We start from the raw sequence: 17,979 nt of genomic DNA, 5'->3' as shown, positions 1-17,979 counted from the left end.
GTAAGATATGGTTGGAAGTAGCAGAATAGTAAAGATTGCTAATGGTTTGGAAGTTTTGGGGGCAGAAGTGGTAAGTGAAGGAAAGGCAGGAATCTAGAGCAGTGGTTCTTATCCAGGGGAGACTTTGCACCTCACCTCCATCCCCAGACACACACACACACACACACACACACATTTGGCAAAGACTGGAGACATTTTTGACTGTCACAACTAGGATTAGGTGTGCTACTGGCATCTAGTGAGTAGAGGCCAAGGATGCTGCTTAACATTCTACAGTGCACAAGACAGCCCCCACCCTACCCCCGCAGCTCCACACATGCACACAAATAATTATTTAGCCAAAACATCAATAGTGCCAAGGTTAAGATACCTGGTTCTAGAATGACACTCAGGTTTCCAGTTTCAAAACTCAGCAGATGTTGGTCTATTTACCAAAAGCAGGGCAATAGGAAAAAGATTATTGGGGAAAATAAAGCACTCCATTTTGGTAATTTTGAGTCAGAAATTCTTATGAGGCATGTAAACAGTTACTTAGCTGCTTTATATTTGTTTACACCAACTTGTACAATATATGAGTTTCATTGTAAATATCACTGGATGAGGACAATGAGACTTTTTTGTCCTGGGATAAAATTAATTCCACCAGGTCATTCATAAGATCTAAGGGCATTACTTTTGAACAAATTCCTTCAATCTACTTGACATCATTTCTGAGGTGGACCCTGTTCCATTAAAAACACTCTCTCTAGTTCTTAGTTCCTTGCCTGTAATAGTGAGAGGTCAACTTTATTTTCCAATATTTGTTAATAAATATGAATTTGTGGCAGACAGTATTAACAGCCTGACAAAAGTTAAGATTACATTTCTCCCTTCTCCTCACTCTTTCTTAGGCCACTCTGTGATAGAAGGTAACTTGTCCAGCAGTATGTAGTTTTCATCAAATCTTAACAACTATAGAGAAAGGAAATTTTCAACGTGGCTTTGTGATTGCAAGTTTCTTAATGAGAGCAAAGTCAACTTATGCATTTAGAACACATTGAAGGGGTACCTTCTGGACACCAGACCCTGTGCCAGCCTGAGGTTCACAAACCTTCAAAACAACCACAGGCCAGTGGTGGAAGAGAAGGGGCAGGAATGAATGAACACATTAATATCAATTTCAGCAGGTTAAATGCAGCAGGTGAGTTCCCTGAGATGGCAATAAAGTGCATTAACAGTGCCGAGGATGGCTTTGCTTAGGGAAAGTTTGGAAGTTTTTACAAAGAGGTGACATTTGACTTGGGTCTTGAAAGATGAGCAAGAGTTTACAGGCACCAAAAAAAAACAAAAAAAACAAAAAACAAAAACAAAAACAAAACAAAACAAAACAAAAAAACACTCCATATTGGGGAATGGCATGCGCAAAATCAGAGTCATTAAGAGCATGTTTGGGCCGGGCGCAGCGGCTCACACATGTAATCCCAGCACTTTGGGAGGCAGAGGCAGGTGGATCACCTGAGGTCGGGAGTTCAAGACCAGCCTGACCAACATGGAGAAACCCCGTCTCTACTAAAAATACAAAAAATTAGCCAGGTGTGGTGGCGCATGCCTGTAATCCTAGCTACTCGGGAGGCTGAGGCAGGAGAATCGCTTGAACCCAGGAGGCGGAGGTTGCTGTGAGCTGAGATCGCGCCATTGCACTCCAGCCTGGGCAAAAAGAGCGAAGCTGCGTCTCGAAAGAAAAAAAAAAGAGCATGTTTGGAAATGGCTAAAAGTTTGTTTTAGGGCAGAAGGTGCATGAAAGGAAATGCCAGGAGTTGAGACTAAAAAGCTAGGCTGAGGCAAGCTGTGAATGGCCTTGCATGCTATGTTAGTATATATGGATTTTCGAGGTGAGTAATAAACCAGGAATATGGCAGATTAATAATTTTTAAAATGGAAAACTCTTGGCAGAAGTATAGATAAATGATTAACTCGGCAAAAAGAGTATTTTTTAGGGGGTGAAGGGGGACAGAGTCTCACTCTGTAGCCCAAGCTGGAGTGCAGTGGTGTGATGTTGGCTCACTGCAACCTCTGCCTCCCGGGTCCTGGTTCAAGCAATTCTCCTGGCTCAGCCTCCCGAGTAACTGGGACTACAGGCACGCGTCACCATGCCCAGCTAATTTTTGTATTTTTAGTAGAAACAGGGTTTCACCCTGTTGGCAAGGCTGGTCTTGAACTCCTGACTTCGTGATCCACCCGCCTTGGCCTCCCAAAGTGCTGACATTACAGGCGTGAGCCACCACGCCTGGCCAAGAAGACTATTACAGTAATAAGATATTGTAATAAGCCAAGAGATAGATACCATGACATAGTGAAAAGTTGCAGAGGTTGAGTATCCATTATCCAAAATACTTGGAACTGGAAGTATTTCAGATTATGGATTTTTTTCAGACTTTGGGATATTTATATACTGTACTGTACATAGTGAGATGTCTTGGGAATAGGACACAACTTTAAACACAAAATGTATTTACATTTAATATACACCTTATACATAGAGCCTGGAGGTAATTTTACACAATAGTTTTAATAATTCTGTGCATGAAACAAAGTTTGTATGCACTGAATCATCAGAAAGCAAATATTAATATGCCCCTATCTCATGTCAGCTCTCAAGAAGTTTTGAATTTTGGAGCGTTTTAGATTTTGGATTTTTGGATTAGGGATGCTCAGCTTGTACCAAGATATCTGGCTTAGGAAACTAGTTAAATGGCAGCTATGCCCTAAGACTGAGAGAGAACACAGTAGGCAAAGCTCAAGGAGAAAAAGAAGCAAAGAAAGAATTGAGACGGGAAAAATAAGAATGATATAATGAAAGATGCAGGACAAGGAAGTTTCTTGAAGCAGAGGCAGCTAACACTGTTAATCTAGTACAACGGCCAAGTCGGCTGGAAAATGAAAACAATTGATTGAATTTGGCAACTATATTAGGTTATCAGATAGCTTGGTTAGAGCATTTTCAGCAAAGTGACCAAGCCAGACCTGAATAGATTGAAAGTTAAGTGGGGATATTGTCAGGAAATTCAGTGCAGAAGGAAAGGAGAGGCATACAGAGGTAGCTTAAAGAAAAGAGAAAGTCAAGGTCATGATGCTTGAGTATATTTTTAGATTGAGAGGACAAATCCAGTAGAAAAGGAGATTTTGAAGCTGCTGCAGCAAACTGATAGCCTTGAAGGGGAGGAGAAAGAGAAAGGACAGCTGCTGCTTTCAGTGATTCAGAAGTGGACAAAGGGGGTTGGAGAGAATTCTTGTCTTTTGGCCTTGCTTTCTTTTATGACATAGAAAACTTGGCTGAGAGAAGCAGACATCCCACAGAGAATTCAGAAAAAGTGTCAAGGATTTGAAAAACCAATTAAAGATAGGTAAAACAAACTGACTAGGAAAAAATGCAAGTTTTGTTGAGTAGTTTAGAAAGCCCAGTCAAGTTCCCAATCACCAAAAAAGCATATCCAAAAGGTCCAAGTCTTAGCTTTAACACTTAGAAGTTGGGTGACTTTGGCTGGGCGCGGTGGCTCATACGTGTAATCCCAGCACTTTGGGAGGCCATGGCGGGTGGATCACTTGAGGTCGGGAGTTCAAGACCAGCCTGGCTAACTTGGTGAAACCCCGTCTCTACTAAAAATACAAAAAATTAGCCAGGCGTGGTGGGCGCCTGTAATCCCAGCTACTTGGGAGGCTGAAGCAGGAGAATCACTTGAACCTGGGAGGCGGAGGTTGCAATGAGCTGAGATCACACCATTTCACTTCAGCCTGGGCAACAAGAACGAAACTCCGTCTCAAAATAAAAAAAGAAAAGAAAAGGAAGTTGGATAACTTGCGCAAATGATTTATCTTCAGCTCCCATTTTTTTCCACAAATAAAATGAACATAATTACATTGATTAACATGACTATAAATTATTAAATACTATTCAATTAATACCAGTTTGGGTTTGAACACCCAAAGTCAAGATTTTCACTTACATATTACTATGCAACCTGGCATACTCTGAGGCTGGCTATACTATCCCTTTAGCAATTATATGGGCTCTGCTCCTTTCATTGCAACAGCAGGGTTTGTTCTGTTAGTCTTCCACTCTGCCATTTAGCTTTATTTTTCACAGCTGTCCTCAATATGCCAAAGCTGTACACTACACCACTCCCCGGGAATCTTGTCTATGCACTGGTATCTCTGCTGCAAATCCTCCTGTGAGACCACTGTCCACCATATTCTCCGTAGCTTGCATCCTCAAGATCATTCCTGCCTAGAGATATGGAGAGTGGCCAAGACAATGGAATCATGGTGAGGCAGGAAGGTGCACTTCTTATGAAAGTCTTTATGGTCTCATGGTATCTTTGGGCTAAGAAAGAGCAGTGCTATACACTACTGAGGATCCCAGGTCAACCAGTGAGCCATCAAATGGCAATGTCTACAGAACACCACTGGACGTCACTTAATCCAATCCCATAGTTTTACAATCGAAGCAACTTAGGTTCAGAGAAGAAAAAACAAAAACAAAACAAAAGCTTTCTCATGTCCACTTTGTTATTTAGGGACACAGAAAGAACAAGAACCCAGGTCTTCATCCCCTCTCAGCACCCATTCTTTCACATTAAGCTCTGATGCTTCTCTCTGATGGCTTAAAACATTTTCCAGTCTAACCAACAGACCCAATTGGACTATCGTGTAATCACTGATCTTACCTTCTTTATGGATAAATAAGCCTGCTCTTTCATTTCTTTTCTGGGCTGCTGTTTGTTCAACCAGTCTTTCAAACCCATTCAAAGCCTTTTTGAAATTGCTAATTTGAAGTGCCATGTTGAGATGCTTCTCCTTGCTGATATCCATAGGGACATAGGGGATGTTTTACTTCTGTACAGAAAGAATGCTGCAAGTTTACCAATTTGGAAAACTTCCCAGTTGTTACAATGCCTCCCTGCTGTCTCAGTTTTTGCCCTAGGTCTAATTCCTTTGATCTTAAAATCCCATACTGCGGGTAGGAGTAAGACTTGGCACTAGGATGCTGGCAGGTGGGAAAGCTGATTTAGGTCTGATACATTTCATATAGACAAACATTTCAGTAAAAATCCTGACCTCACAATGTTTTCAGTGTCCTTCATAGGGTCCTCATTGCATCATAATATCTCTGTAACATCCTACTTCCTTCATAAGGAGGAGATTGAGGTTTTTTTCCCCACAGACTGTGTGTGTGTGTGCACGTGCACATGTGTGTGTTGTGTATACTGCTTGAGAGGGAAAGGGAATGAGTAGAGACCAAGTAAGAAAACTGGGTAATATTTTCTCCCTCTTGTGTCTCTTCTCACCTCAAACCTTTTTTGCCTTCTTCACAATGCCATGGAAAGTAAAGTTTGGCCTGGCACGGTGGCTCACGCTTGTAATCCCAGCACTTTGGGAGGCCGAGGCGGGTGGACTACCTGAGGTCAGGAGTTCAAGACCAGCCTGGCCAACATGGCAAAACCCTGTCTCTACTAAAATACGAAAATTAGCTGGATGTGGTGGTGGGCGCCTGTGATCTCAGCTACTCGGGAGGCTGAGGCAGGAGAATCACTTGAACCTGGGAGTCGGAAGTTACAGTGAGCTGAGACTCCTTCTCAAAAAAAAAAAGTAATGTCACACTTATTCTTGCCACTGTACTGGATATGGAAATTTGAACTTCTAAAAATGAAATGTATTTCAGCACCTGTCATTTCTACCACAAACATTTTTAGAGGTCATAGGGAATACAAATGCTCTTCTTCCTTTGTGCATTGTCCTTCGATTGAAATAATAAGGTGAGCCAAGGATGAGGAAGGAGTGGCTCCTGATTATGAGGACAGCTTTTCAAGGTAAGGGGTCGGTTGAATTAGAAGGCGCCTTTCTGCACGTCTCCTTCCCAGTCATTGCAATCTCCAATCCCATTTAGTCCAACTGCTATTGACTCAGGTTTTCCAATTTTCAACTTTTTATGGGAAGGAGAAGTTGTTTAATGTTTCTCAACAATTAGTTAACTTCCTATGGCTTAGTTGAGTTAGATAAATTTCCTATTTCTTGGTAGTCCACCTTTTAAAACATTCTTCAAGAACTTGCATTCAGAGATGAAGCAGATATTATTTCAGAGCACCTCCAATTCCAGTACTGTCTTCTTGGTGTCCACCTCCAGCTATCTGTTAGGAGAGTGCAGTATGATATTATTTAAAGAAAAATCCCCCAACCCCATTTGTTTCTCCTCCTTTTTCCTTTAAAGCTTTCAAACCACTGTACAGTGACATCTGGAGAACCACTTTTCCTACAATTGTAATGTATGTATTATTGCATTCACCATTAATTCATCTAGCAAATATTTACTGAACACATACTTCATGCTAGAGGCTGTTTTAGACACTGAGGATACAGCAGTGAATAAAATAGCTTCTCAAGTTTATAGACTAAGGCAGAAGACAAACAAACAAATAATGTATCAGTGGGCAACTGTGCTATAAAGAGAGAGGAATTGTGTGTGTATTAGGGTGGGGGGTAAAAATCAAAGTAAAAGAGGTAGGGAGATGAATGAATTCCCTATTAATAGAAAGATTTCTGGGCAGAAACCTGAAAGAAGTGAGGTAGCAAGTCATGTGGATAAATGGTAGAAGGATGTTCCAGGGACAGCAGGTGCAAAGTCCTGAGATCAGTGTGTGTTTCACATATCTGAGAAACAACAGAGACCAGTGTGACTGAGGTGGCGTGGGATGAGAGAAGTAGAGAGAGAAGGCAAGAGAGTCAGGGGGTGGTGTCCAGATCATGTAGGATCTTACAGGCTGCTTTAGGACTTTGGCTTTTACTCTGAGATGGGATGTTTTTGAGCAGAATAGTGACATGACCTGACATGTATTTGAAAAGACTCATTCCAGCTGCTTTGAGGAGAATAAACTGAAAGGGAAAGAGAGTAGAAGCCAGGAAGGCAGTTAAATAGCAATTTCAGTAACGCAAGTAAGAGATGACAGTGATTTAGATTAGGGCACTAGTGACAGAGGCTGTGCGAAGTGGTCAGATTGTGTGAAGGCAGATGTGACAGATGTCCTAATAGATTAGATGGGGGTATGAGAGCAAGAGAAGGATCAAGGATAGCTCCAGGGATTCTGGCCCTAAGAAATCAAAAAGATGGAATTATCATTTACTATGTTTGGGAGGGAGCCAATAGAAGAAGCAGATTTTGGGGCGGGGGGAAATTAGGAGTCAGTTCAGGGTATGTTAAGCTTGAGAATTCTATTAGATAAACAATTGTGGATGTTGAATAACCAGACGTAAGAGTCCAGGATTCAGGGCACAGCTTGGGAGTCATCAGCATTCAGACGGTGTTGTATTTCAAGTCATTAGGCTGGACGAGCTCACCTGGGAATCAATGCAGATAAAGAAGAAGGCAAGGTGAGGATCAAACCCTGAACATGCCAGTGTTGGGGGGTCAGAGTGATCAAGAAGAACCACTGACTAAACATGAGTGGCTAGTGAGGTAGGAGGAGAACCAAGAGAAAGGATCATCCTAGAAGCCAAGAAAAAAAGCTGTTTTAAAAAGGAAAGAGCCATTGGATGGACAATCCAGTTTATTCAATAAAGAAATTGGCTAGGAAGAAAAAAGGGAGGAGGAGGAGAGCTATAGCTTAAAAGGACTGTAAAGAAACACCATCCAACCACAGTGTGTGGACTGTATTTAGATCTTGACTCAACAACCAAACTCAAAAATAATTTAAAATGCATGAGAAAATTGTAAATTGGATGCCAAGTAGATATTTGATGATAAAAAGAAATTATTGGCTGGGCACAGTGGCTCGCGCCTGTAATCCCAGCACTTTGGGAGGCCAAGGCGGGCGGATCACGAGGTCAGGAGATCGAGACTAGTGAAACCTTCTCTCTACTAAAAATACAAAAAATTAGCTGGGCGTGGTGGTGGGTGCCTGTAGTCCTAGCTACTTGGGAGGCTGAGGCAGGAGAATGGCGGGAACCGGGAGGCGGAGCTTGCAGTGAGCCGAGAGAGCGAGACTCTGTCTCAAAAAAAAAAAAAAAAAAAAGAAAGAAAGAAAGAAATTATAGTCCAGTGTTTAGATTTAGTAATTATATTTTATGTTATATTGTTTGTCTTAGTCCATTCCTGCTGCTATACCAAAATGCCTTGGACTGGGTAATTTATCAACAATAGAAATTTCTCACAGTTCTGAAGGCTGGGAAGTCCAAAATCAAGGTTCCGGCAAGATCCAGTATCTAGTGAGGGCTGGTTCCAGTATCCAGCACCTCATAGATGGTGCCTTTTAGGTGCCCTCACATGGTGGAAGGGACAAACAGGTTCCCTCAAGCCCTGTCATGAAGGCACTAATCTCATTTATGGGGGTGGAACCCTCATGACCTAATGACCTCCCAAAGGTTCCAACTCTTAGTGCCATCACCTTGGAGTTAGGTTTCAACATATGAATTTCGGGGGGACATAAACATTTGGACCATAGCACTGTTATTTATGTGATGTTGTATTTTAGAACCAGATACTGAAATATCTATGAATAAGCATTAAAGTATGAAGGAGCAGTCAACCTTGCCAAGTACTGGTGAGGGCCTACTTAAGATGGGGACTGAAAATTAACCATTGGAGCGTGGATGCTAGCGACCTTGAGAAAGGCTGCCCCAGTGGAATGGTGGGCTAAACAGAGAGGAGGAGGGGGAGACGTATTGATAGTACGTATAAATGCACATTATGGCAGAAGCTTTTGGGAACATCTTAGTTGTTATATGCAGGAGCAAGTCACAGCTATTATGGTCATTTATAGAGCTACCGGATGCATTTGTAGCTTTTTTATTTATTTTCTTTAAATTATTTTTTTAAATTTATTATTTAATATTAATTTCTTTATTTTCTTTATTTTTTTTATTTTCTTTAAATATTTTGAAGATATTACTCCATTGTCTTTTTGCTTCTAGTGTTGCTGTTATAAGGACTGTATTCTGATCAGCTTCTGTTGCTCATTATAAGCTATTCTGATCCTTGATGCTTTTGTATACAGCTTGTTTTAATTTTCCTCCCTCAGGAAACTTATAAATTTTCTCAGTTGCAGAAATGATACGGCAACAGATTCAAACAACATTGAAAATCACTCATGTTCCTACACTCTTACAAAACTAATAATTTTAGAAAATTGCCTTCTAAGCCCAGACCACATACTTTGATAATTTTAGTTTCAACAGAACTATGCACATTACTTAAATTTTAATGTACAACTTCATAAACCTGTCCCCATGTTTCTAATGTCCTTCGTAAGTGTATATTTTTTTTCTTTTCTACCTATTTTTCTCAAGGAAGTATTTTGCTATTTTATTATTTTTTACATATAAATGACCATGCAAGGCAATCATTATAAAAAGTCAAAAGCAAACAGACACCTACCTGTATAAGCAAAGAAATGATATTGGCACTGTCAGAAAAAGACTCTATAAAAAAGCAGGTGGAATAATTGCTGTGAGTTAGTTTGGCTTCAGCTTCCATGAATATTATAAGGGTCCATCTGTGGAAGGAGTGCTACCATGACACAAGGCCCATGGTTGGGTCCTCAGCTGGTCTGACATGTGGGCCTGGTACCAGTCATCTGGCGGAAATGCTGTTGGAGCAATAGGTTGCTGTGCATTTTCTGCTTCTGGATTCATGATAGCCAACTTCAGTTTCCAGCATAAATCAATGAAGAACTCCTTTGAGGTGATGTGAGTATACTCAGCTAACGCCTATGGCAGGGGACAAAGAGGTAGGCAGGAGCTTCAACATTACATGGCCCTTGGTGACCAGGTACTGTTAAGACTCTGGGCCAGGCTCACCCTTACGTTTTCAGAATAAAGAGATGACAGAAGAGCAGAAGGCATCTTGGTGACTGCACTCCTCAGTACGGCTTTCTCTTGGGTCATACCCCTGTAGTCTGGACTCATGCTGTCCCGCTACCATCCCCCTTCATCATCATTTTGGGAATTCCCTCATCCTCAAGCTTATATACTATGTCTTTCTTCACCATGGTTTATTCCCTCATTTTGGTGACTCATATTCAGAAATAGGGCCTGGAAGATAGATATGTTTTTGATAGTTGCATATCTGAAAATATCCTGATCTTTCCTTGCACTTTGTTGACATTTGGTTGAGTACAGAATTTTAGGCTGGAGATTATTTTCTTTAAATATTTTGAAGATATTACTCCATTGTCTTTTTGCTTCTAGTGTTGCTGTTATAAGGACTGTATTCTGATCAGCTTCTGTTGCTCATTATAAGCTATTCTGATCCTTGATGCTTTGTATACAGCTTGTTTTAATTTTCCTCCCTCAGGAAACTTATAAATGTTCTCTTTGACCCCAGTGTACCAAACTTTCACTATAATGGGTGTTGGTATGGAGATATATATATGTAAATTAATCATAACTAACTTCACTAACCACCAGTTTCTTCTGGAAATTAAATGTTTACTCTTCCCTACCTCCTCCTCTGTCATGTAAACTGCATTTTATTTAATTTTTTTTTTGAGACGGAGTCTCACTCTGTTGCCCAGGCTGGAGTGCAGTGGTGCAATCTTGGCTCACTGCAACCTCCGCCTCCCAGGTTCACGCCATTCTCCTGCCTCAGTCTCCCTAGTAACTGGGACTACAGGTGCCCACCACCAAGCCCGGCTAATTTTTTGTATTTTTAGTAGAGACGGGGTTTCACCATGTTATCCAGGATGGTCTTGATCTCCTGACCTCGTGATCTGCCCGCCTCGGCCTCCCAAAGTGCTGGGATTACAGGCGTGAGCCACCGCGCCTGGCCGTAAACTCCATTTTTTAACAGCAATGTAACATGTGAGATTTTATTTTAAAAACAAATGTATGTATTTGGGGGTTGAGGGGATGTGGACAGATACACAGTTTATGTATTAAGCTGATCCCTACATCTCACCCATCTGAGGAGCTGTATGCACCAGAAGCATTGACATTCAGAACCTTAAGGCATGCTAGATTCTCCTGTTTTTTAAAAAACGTTCAATCACATTCACTAAATTGCATTTTCTAAGGTAGGAAAGGTGCACACGTGTTTCGCAAGATTTTCAGCAAGGGCTCTTCCGCTGCTCACCAGAGACCAAGGTTAGAGGGGCCAGGGAAGAATGTGTCTCAACCCTGGGAAAAAATAATGCTTGATTCAAGTTCCCTCTCTGCCATCACGTTACGATGCAGAAGGCTAGGGGTTATCAGTTTCCAAACAAGAATGTCAAATGAAACGTGTCTCTATTCCTCGCTCCCCTATACTTTGCAAAGGACTTCCTTGGAGAATAGGTATTGTGATAACTTAATGTTCCAATGTAAGAGGGTGTTTAGAGGGTTTTAAATGAACCTCTTTCTGTCTAAAGGACAGGGCTAGATGGCCCATGGAGGAGGATGTGTGCAGGCACTGGGAACCAGTTCCGCAAGCATTAGCTCCTGCTCACCTTCAGACTATTTAAGAGAAGGCAACGAGTTCATTAGGAGCTCAAGGATATCCTTAATGAGTGCTCCCACAGAGAGAGTTTTCAGAGTCATGGAGGAGCCATGACATCTCCCCATTTCTTTCCATCCCAGGGGCACTGACAGGGAGAGCCTGGGGCTGGCCAGCTCTCTGCAGTAGGCCACTTCCAGAATTTGGCAGGGTAAAAGATGCATACATATGTACAGAGGTCCAGATGCTAGACTCTCAGTAGAGGGGCCAGACTGGGTCAACTTGGGAGGGTCCCCAAGCAGGGGCAGAGAACGAGATCCCAGCAGCCAGCTACGAAAGGCATGCCTCTGTCGAGAGAGTTGTGTGAGAAAGATGCCAGAGATCTCAGTTTCTCTAGAGAACCCGCAAATCACCCTAGAAGACAAAAACCCAGCATTTAAAATTTGCTACAATTAGCACCACTATCTTTTTTTTTTAAGACAAAGTCGCAATCTGTTGCCCCGGCTGGATTGCTGTCTCCTGGGTTCAAGTGAATCTCCTGCCTCAGCCTCCCAAGTAGCTGGGATTACAGGTGTACGCCACCTCACCTAGCTAATTTTCGTATTTTTAGTAGAGACAGGATTTCACCATGTTGGCCAGGCTGGTCTTGAACTCATCTCAGCCTCCCAAAGTGCTGGGATTACAGGCATGAGCCACCGTGCCTGGCAGAGAGCACCAATATCAGACCAAAACTTTACCAATCAAGGAAGATTTTTTTCCCCTCACAATCTCAAAGGGGCCCAGAGCAGCATCTACAGGTAGCGGATCAAGAAAATGGGGGAAGCTAAACTTGTTATCCTTCCCACCTCCACTCTCACAGAAGTTCTACAGGCCTGATGCTGGCTCTATCTTGGAGGGTGGACAAGCGAGTTTTACGTGAGTTTTAGCTTTTCATCTTTTACAATGTTCTGGCCTTGATGTCAACTGCAAGGGAGCAGAAAAGCTTTGGAAGCTGCCAAAATCCCATCTAAGGGCAGGAAGGAACAGGTGGTCAGAAAACATTTGAAATGAGTAGCGAGAACAAGTTGCTTTTTGGTTGCAGCATACTGAGTTCAGCTTGCTTCATCAACTGGTTACAGTAGTTTACTTCTCCCACTCTTGAGAGAGTGAGATGCAAGCACAATTCGCACATGCTTTTTTTCTTTTTTAACAAAAATGTGGTAAAATATACATAACAGAAAATTTTCCTTTCTAACCATTTTTAAGGGTGCCATTCAGTGGCATTGGGTACATTTACAGTGTTGTGCAACCGTTACTACTATTCATCTCCAGAATTTTTTCATCATCTCAAACAGAAACTCTCTACCCATTAAACACTAACTTCTCATTCTTCCCTCTTCTCAGCTTCTGGTGACCACCATTCTACTTTCTGTCTCTATGAATTTGCCTATTACAGGTACCTCTTATCGTTGGGAGCATATAATATTTGTCCTTTTGTGTTTGGCTTATTTCACTTATCGTAATGTTTTCAAGGTTCATCCCTGTTGTAGCATGTACTAGAATTTCATTTCTTTCAAAATATGCCTGTATAATATTCTATTGTATGTATATCCCACATTCCATGTATCATTCATCTGTTGATAGGCATTTGAGTTGTTTCTACTTTTTGGCTATTTTGAATAATCCTATTATGAACATTAGTATACAAATATCTGTTTGAGTCCCTACTCTCAATTCTTTTGTGTATATACCTAGGAATAGAATTACTAGGTCACATGGCGATTATCTTTAATTTTTTGTTTTGAGACAGGGTCTCACTCTGTTGTCCAGAGTGGAGCACAGTGACATGATCACAGCTCACTGCATCCTCAAACTCCTGGGCTCAAGGGATCCTTCTGCCTCCACCTCCTGAGTAGTTGGGTGAGACTACAGGTATGTTCCACCACAACCAGCTAATTTTTAAATTTTTTTCTGTAGAGATGGGGTCTTACTGTGTTGCCCAGGCTGGTCATTGTACTCTTGGCCTCAAGTGATCATCCTGCTTAAGCTTCCCAAAGCACTGGGATTACAGGCATGAGCTCACAATAATTCTATGTTTAACTTTTTGTGGAACTACCAAATTGCTTTCCACAGCAGCCACACCATTTCACATTCCCATCAGCAGTACAACAGGGTTTCTAATTTCTCCACATCTTTACTAACACTTGTTTTAGTGTTTTGTTTTGTTTTTTGATGATAGCCCTTCTAGTAGGTGTGAAGTGGTATGTCATTGTGGCTTTGATTTGCCTTTCCCTAATGACTGATCATGGTGAGTTTCTTTCCATGTGCTTTTAGGCCATTAGTATATTATTGGAGTAGTGTCTACTCAGATCCTTTTCCTATTTCTGAATTGGGTTGTGTGGAGTTTTTTGTTGTTGTTGAGTTATAGGGGTTCTTTATGTAGTCTGGATATTAATGCATTATCAGATATATGATTTGCAAGTATTTCTCCCATTTGCTGGGCTGTCTTTTCACTCTTTTGATATTGCCCTTTGATGTGTAATAGTTTTTAATTTTGATAAAGTCCAATGTATCTGTTTTTCTCCTGTTGCCTGTGCTTTTGGTGTCATACCCAAGGAGTTTTCTTCTAAGAGTTTTATAGTTTTAGCTTTTACATGTGGGTTCTCCAATCAATTTCAAGTTAATTTTTATATATGATATAATGTAAGGCTCCAATTTCATTCATTTACACATGGATGTGCAGCTTTCCCAGCATCATTTGTTGAAAAGACTGTTCTTTTCTCCTTTCCCCATTGAATGGCCTTGGCATCCTTGTCAAAAATCAATTGGCCATATATGTAAGAGTTTATATCTTGGCTGTCTATTCTATTTCATTGGTCTACATGTTTGTCCTTAGGCTATGTATTAGGCTGTTCTTGCACTGCTATAAATATCTGAGACTGGGTAATTTATAAAGAAAAGAGGTTTAATTGGTCACAGTTCTGCAGGCTGTACAGGAAGCATGGTGTTGGCATCTGCTCAGCTTCTGGGGAGGCCTCAGGGAGCTTTTAATCATAGTGGAAGGCAAAGTGAGAGCAGGCATCTCACATGGCGACAACCAAATACAGAGAGAGAGTAGGATGGGGGAGTTGCCACACACTTTTAGATGACCAGATCTCATGTGAACTCAGAGCTATAGCTCACTTAACACAAAGGGGATGGCCCAGGGCATTCATGAGGGAACCTCCCCCTATGACCCAAACACCTCCCACTAGGACCCACCTCCAATATTGGGGATTACATTTCAACATGAGATTTGGGTGGGGACAAATATCCAAACTATATCATGCGATCACGCTGGTGCTTTTTTTGTTGTTTGTTTGTTTTGTTTTTTTATAAAAGATTGTAATGTTTTGCCATTATCCTATCATTACATAATTATAAAATTAAAAAGAAACGTATCCTTATCATTGCCTGTTTCTGTCAAGCTCAATAAATGTCCTTAACGGTTCATAGTATTATAAAATTACTGTATCAAAAATTCTTAAACATTTGTCAAAGTCCTCTTACTCCTCCTTTGCATTCACTGCTAGTAGGCATTGCCCTGGACTTTACTCTGATTGAGTAAAAGCCAAAGTCCTTCTAATGAAATGGTCGAGGTCCTGCATATCCTGGCCATTCACTGCCCACCAACCTGACTGGCCGCATTTCCTGATTCTCATTCTTGCTTCCTTATTGTTCTTCCAATGTACCAACCACAGTCCTCCTGCCCATAACCACCATGTCTAAATAACAACCTTGACAGAGCAGGGGCATCACCATCTTGGACAAGCACTGCTATTTTAAAGTTCTCCTTGATCAAAAACCACCTAAATCCAAACGGCATCAGCCTAATGGCTAAGGTCAGCATGACGATAAACCACAAATGACATCTCCGACCAGAAACATTCCAATCCTAAGATAAACCCCTCCCTGACCAGAGACATGCCAGTCTCGAGATAACCTCCCCTCTGACAGAGACATTCCAACTCCGCAATAAACTTCTCCACGCCGGTGATAAGCTCTCTCACTCTAAAACCTTTAAATACTCTTAGTCTGTAAGAGACTGCTCCTGACTGAAATCGGCCAGAAGCCCCTCTTAGGTTTATTCTCCCAAATAACCCTGTCTGACTGTTGAGCTGCTATTCGTGTTTCTTTCCTCTTTCTTTAACTGTTACAAACCCCTTCAACCATCTCCCATAGCTCCTTGCTCAGCCTCCTAAGTAGCTGGCACTATGGACATGTACTATCTTGCCTGGCTAATTTTTTATTTTTTGAAGAGTTGGGGGGCAGTTCTCACTTTGTTGCCCAGGCTGGTCTTGAACTCCTGGGCTTAAGCAATCCTACTGCCTCGGCCTCCCAAAGTGCTGGGGTTGCAGGAATGAGCTACCACGCCTGACCCTTAGTTCTTTATGGTATTTGACAGTGGCTGACACCCTACGTATGTATTTATCTAATTTTTGTCTGTTCTCCCAACACTACTGGAATGTAAACTTTATAAGGGCAATGACTCAGCAATGAAGAATGAATAGGAAAAAATATAGTGAGTTCTTCATTCATTCAAATTACCATTTATTGAGAGCTTACTGTAGACTAGACACAGAAAACACAGTGGACATTAAACATATAGAACTTAGTAAATAGTTATGTTTTGTTCAACAGTTGTACAAATCTAAAATTAACAATTAAATGTGTGTGTGTTTTTTTAAGGGGTGGGTAGGTAGGAAGTCTCATAGATGGCAAATCCAGAGCACAAGCCTTGAAGGAAAATCAAGGTGTCAAAGGCAACGCACACTGCCCCTTAGCTATTGCTCAGTGCACCAGGGGGAGAGATGCTGCCAGCCTATTAAATCCTCTCTGCAGGGAATTCGGAATGTGGATTGATCCAAGTTAGTCATTCCCTACTGATCTTTCAAACAGGGGTGAGGGGGGTAAACACCCCCATGGGGAGCAATTTCTTTTGCTTGCACAAACCCTGTGTTCATTACCAGTGTCCGGGACAGTCTTCAGGTGTGGCTGGGGACTGTGATCTTCTTGTAGGGCCTCCTTAGGGATTGTGCAACCACAAAGGCAGAAGCAGCTCTTGCAGAGTGTGATGACGTTCACAACCTATATTTGACTTGTACTATATTCTCATCACTACAGGGGAAGAGCCCAGTGGGAAATGTGTGCTGTTCTAAATATAGCACCTGCCTCCTATACCTGCTAGATTTAGGTTGAATCTTTCACTGCCTGTGAAGGACTTTAGCAGGCCTCAGTGACCAGAAAGATCTATCCACACTTTCGAGCACAGGAAGGATGGTATTGGAAGGCCTCGGGGTCAGCCCAGGGCTTAAAGTCAGTTCCACTAGAATGCCATTTTCAGAGAGTTTTCATCCCAAACTCTCCGAGGGTGGCAGGCTCTTGTATCAGCCTTGGGACATGTGTCTTCTAGCAGTCAGGTAGTTAGGCAGGCACCTGTATATCAATTTGTTGTTTTTCTTCTCAGTTTTCCAGTGTGTAAGACTACCCCGAGCTCTTCGATGTGTTGCTTTTGTTTACATTAAGTGTATGAGGTGGGATGGGCTTCGTAGGCTGGTGGTGGGTTATTATAGCTTCCCAGGAAGGGGAGAAGCCCAATTCCTGCCAGCACGTGGTGGGCGCAGGCGCTTATACTTAAGAATAAATGAATGCCTAAGTGAGTGAATGAATATGTCAGTGGACACGAAGCTTTCAAGCTGGGTGCAGGGAGGTGGGGATGTGACGAGCCATCGAGGCTACCCTGCGGCCCTGGCCCCCGGGCTATCCCGCGACACGCGTCCACGCCGACCAGCGGAGGGGGCCCGGCCAGTGGGGGGCGGGGCGAGCTAGCCACGAGGACGCGCCCGCAGGGTGGGGGCTAAGAGGACGTCCCGGGAGCTGCTGAGCAGCGAGGACGCGCCGCGGGGAAGGGCGGGGCCACGGGGCGCGCCGAGCGGAAGGGGCGGGGAGAGGGCGGGCCCGGCGCGCGGTAGCGCGGGCCGCTCAGTGCACAATGGCCAGAAACGGTGGCGGAGCCCGAGCCCCACCCAGTGCGGAGCGCGCCGCGAGCCCCGCCGCACGCTGAGCGCCTCCGCCCGCCAAGCGCGCCGGCGCCGGGCCATGTACTCGGGGAACCGCAGCGGCGGCCAGGGCTACTGGGACGGCGGCGGGGCCGCGGGCGCTGAGGGGCCGGCGCCGGCGGGAACGCTGAGTCCCGCGCCGCTCTTCAGCCCCGGCACCTACGAGCGCCTGGCGCTGCTGCTGGGCTCCATTGGGCTGCTGGGCGTCGGCAACAACCTGCTGGTGCTCGTCCTCTACTACAAGTTCCAGCGGCTCCGCACTCCCACTCACCTCCTCCTGGTCAACATCAGCCTCAGCGACCTGCTGGTGTCCCTCTTCGGGGTCACCTTTACCTTCGTGTCCTGCCTGAGGAACGGCTGGGTGTGGGACACCGTGGGCTGCGTGTGGGACGGGTTTAGCGGCAGCCTCTTCGGTGAGTTGGACTGGGAGGAGAAGGCAGCCTCCCCTCTGCAAACTTCCACTCC

At 43.2% G+C, this 17,979-nt stretch overlaps 3 protein-coding genes across 4 annotated transcripts in view; 2 read left to right on the top strand and 1 right to left on the bottom strand.

Annotated features, from left to right (window-relative positions):
• Positions 1-5,085, bottom strand: part of WDR64 (WD repeat domain 64) — a 170,317-nt gene extending 165,232 nt beyond the window's left edge. Inside the window, exon 1 of the mRNA XM_011955769.1 lies at positions 4,704-5,085. Within this exon, the coding sequence (XP_011811159.1) occupies positions 4,704-4,848 (145 nt within the window). The 5' untranslated portion in view covers positions 4,849-5,085. The remainder of the gene's footprint in view (positions 1-4,703) is intronic.
• Positions 5,086-17,415: 12,330 nt separating this feature from the next.
• The window catches only part of OPN3 (opsin 3), a 47,666-nt gene continuing 47,102 nt past the window's right edge, over positions 17,416-17,979 (top strand). Inside the window, exon 1 of the mRNA XM_011955692.1 lies at positions 17,416-17,927. Coding sequence (XP_011811082.1) covers positions 17,555-17,927 — 373 coding nt within the window. The 5' untranslated portion in view covers positions 17,416-17,554. The remainder of the gene's footprint in view (positions 17,928-17,979) is intronic.
• Positions 17,676-17,979, top strand: part of CHML (choroideremia-like (Rab escort protein 2)) — a 6,910-nt gene continuing 6,606 nt past the window's right edge. The window contains exon 1 of one of the 2 annotated variants that reach the window (XM_011955691.1): positions 17,676-17,927. The gene's annotated coding sequence lies outside the window, so the exon portion shown is untranslated. The remainder of the gene's footprint in view (positions 17,928-17,979) is intronic. The other variant, XM_011955689.1, reaches the window with a different exon arrangement.

This window comes from Colobus angolensis, unplaced genomic scaffold, assembly GCF_000951035.1.
Source record: "Colobus angolensis palliatus isolate OR3802 unplaced genomic scaffold, Cang.pa_1.0 Scaffold40, whole genome shotgun sequence".
NCBI classification, from domain to species: domain Eukaryota; kingdom Metazoa; phylum Chordata; class Mammalia; order Primates; family Cercopithecidae; genus Colobus; species Colobus angolensis.
This window is presented reverse-complemented; position numbering and strand designations above follow the sequence as displayed.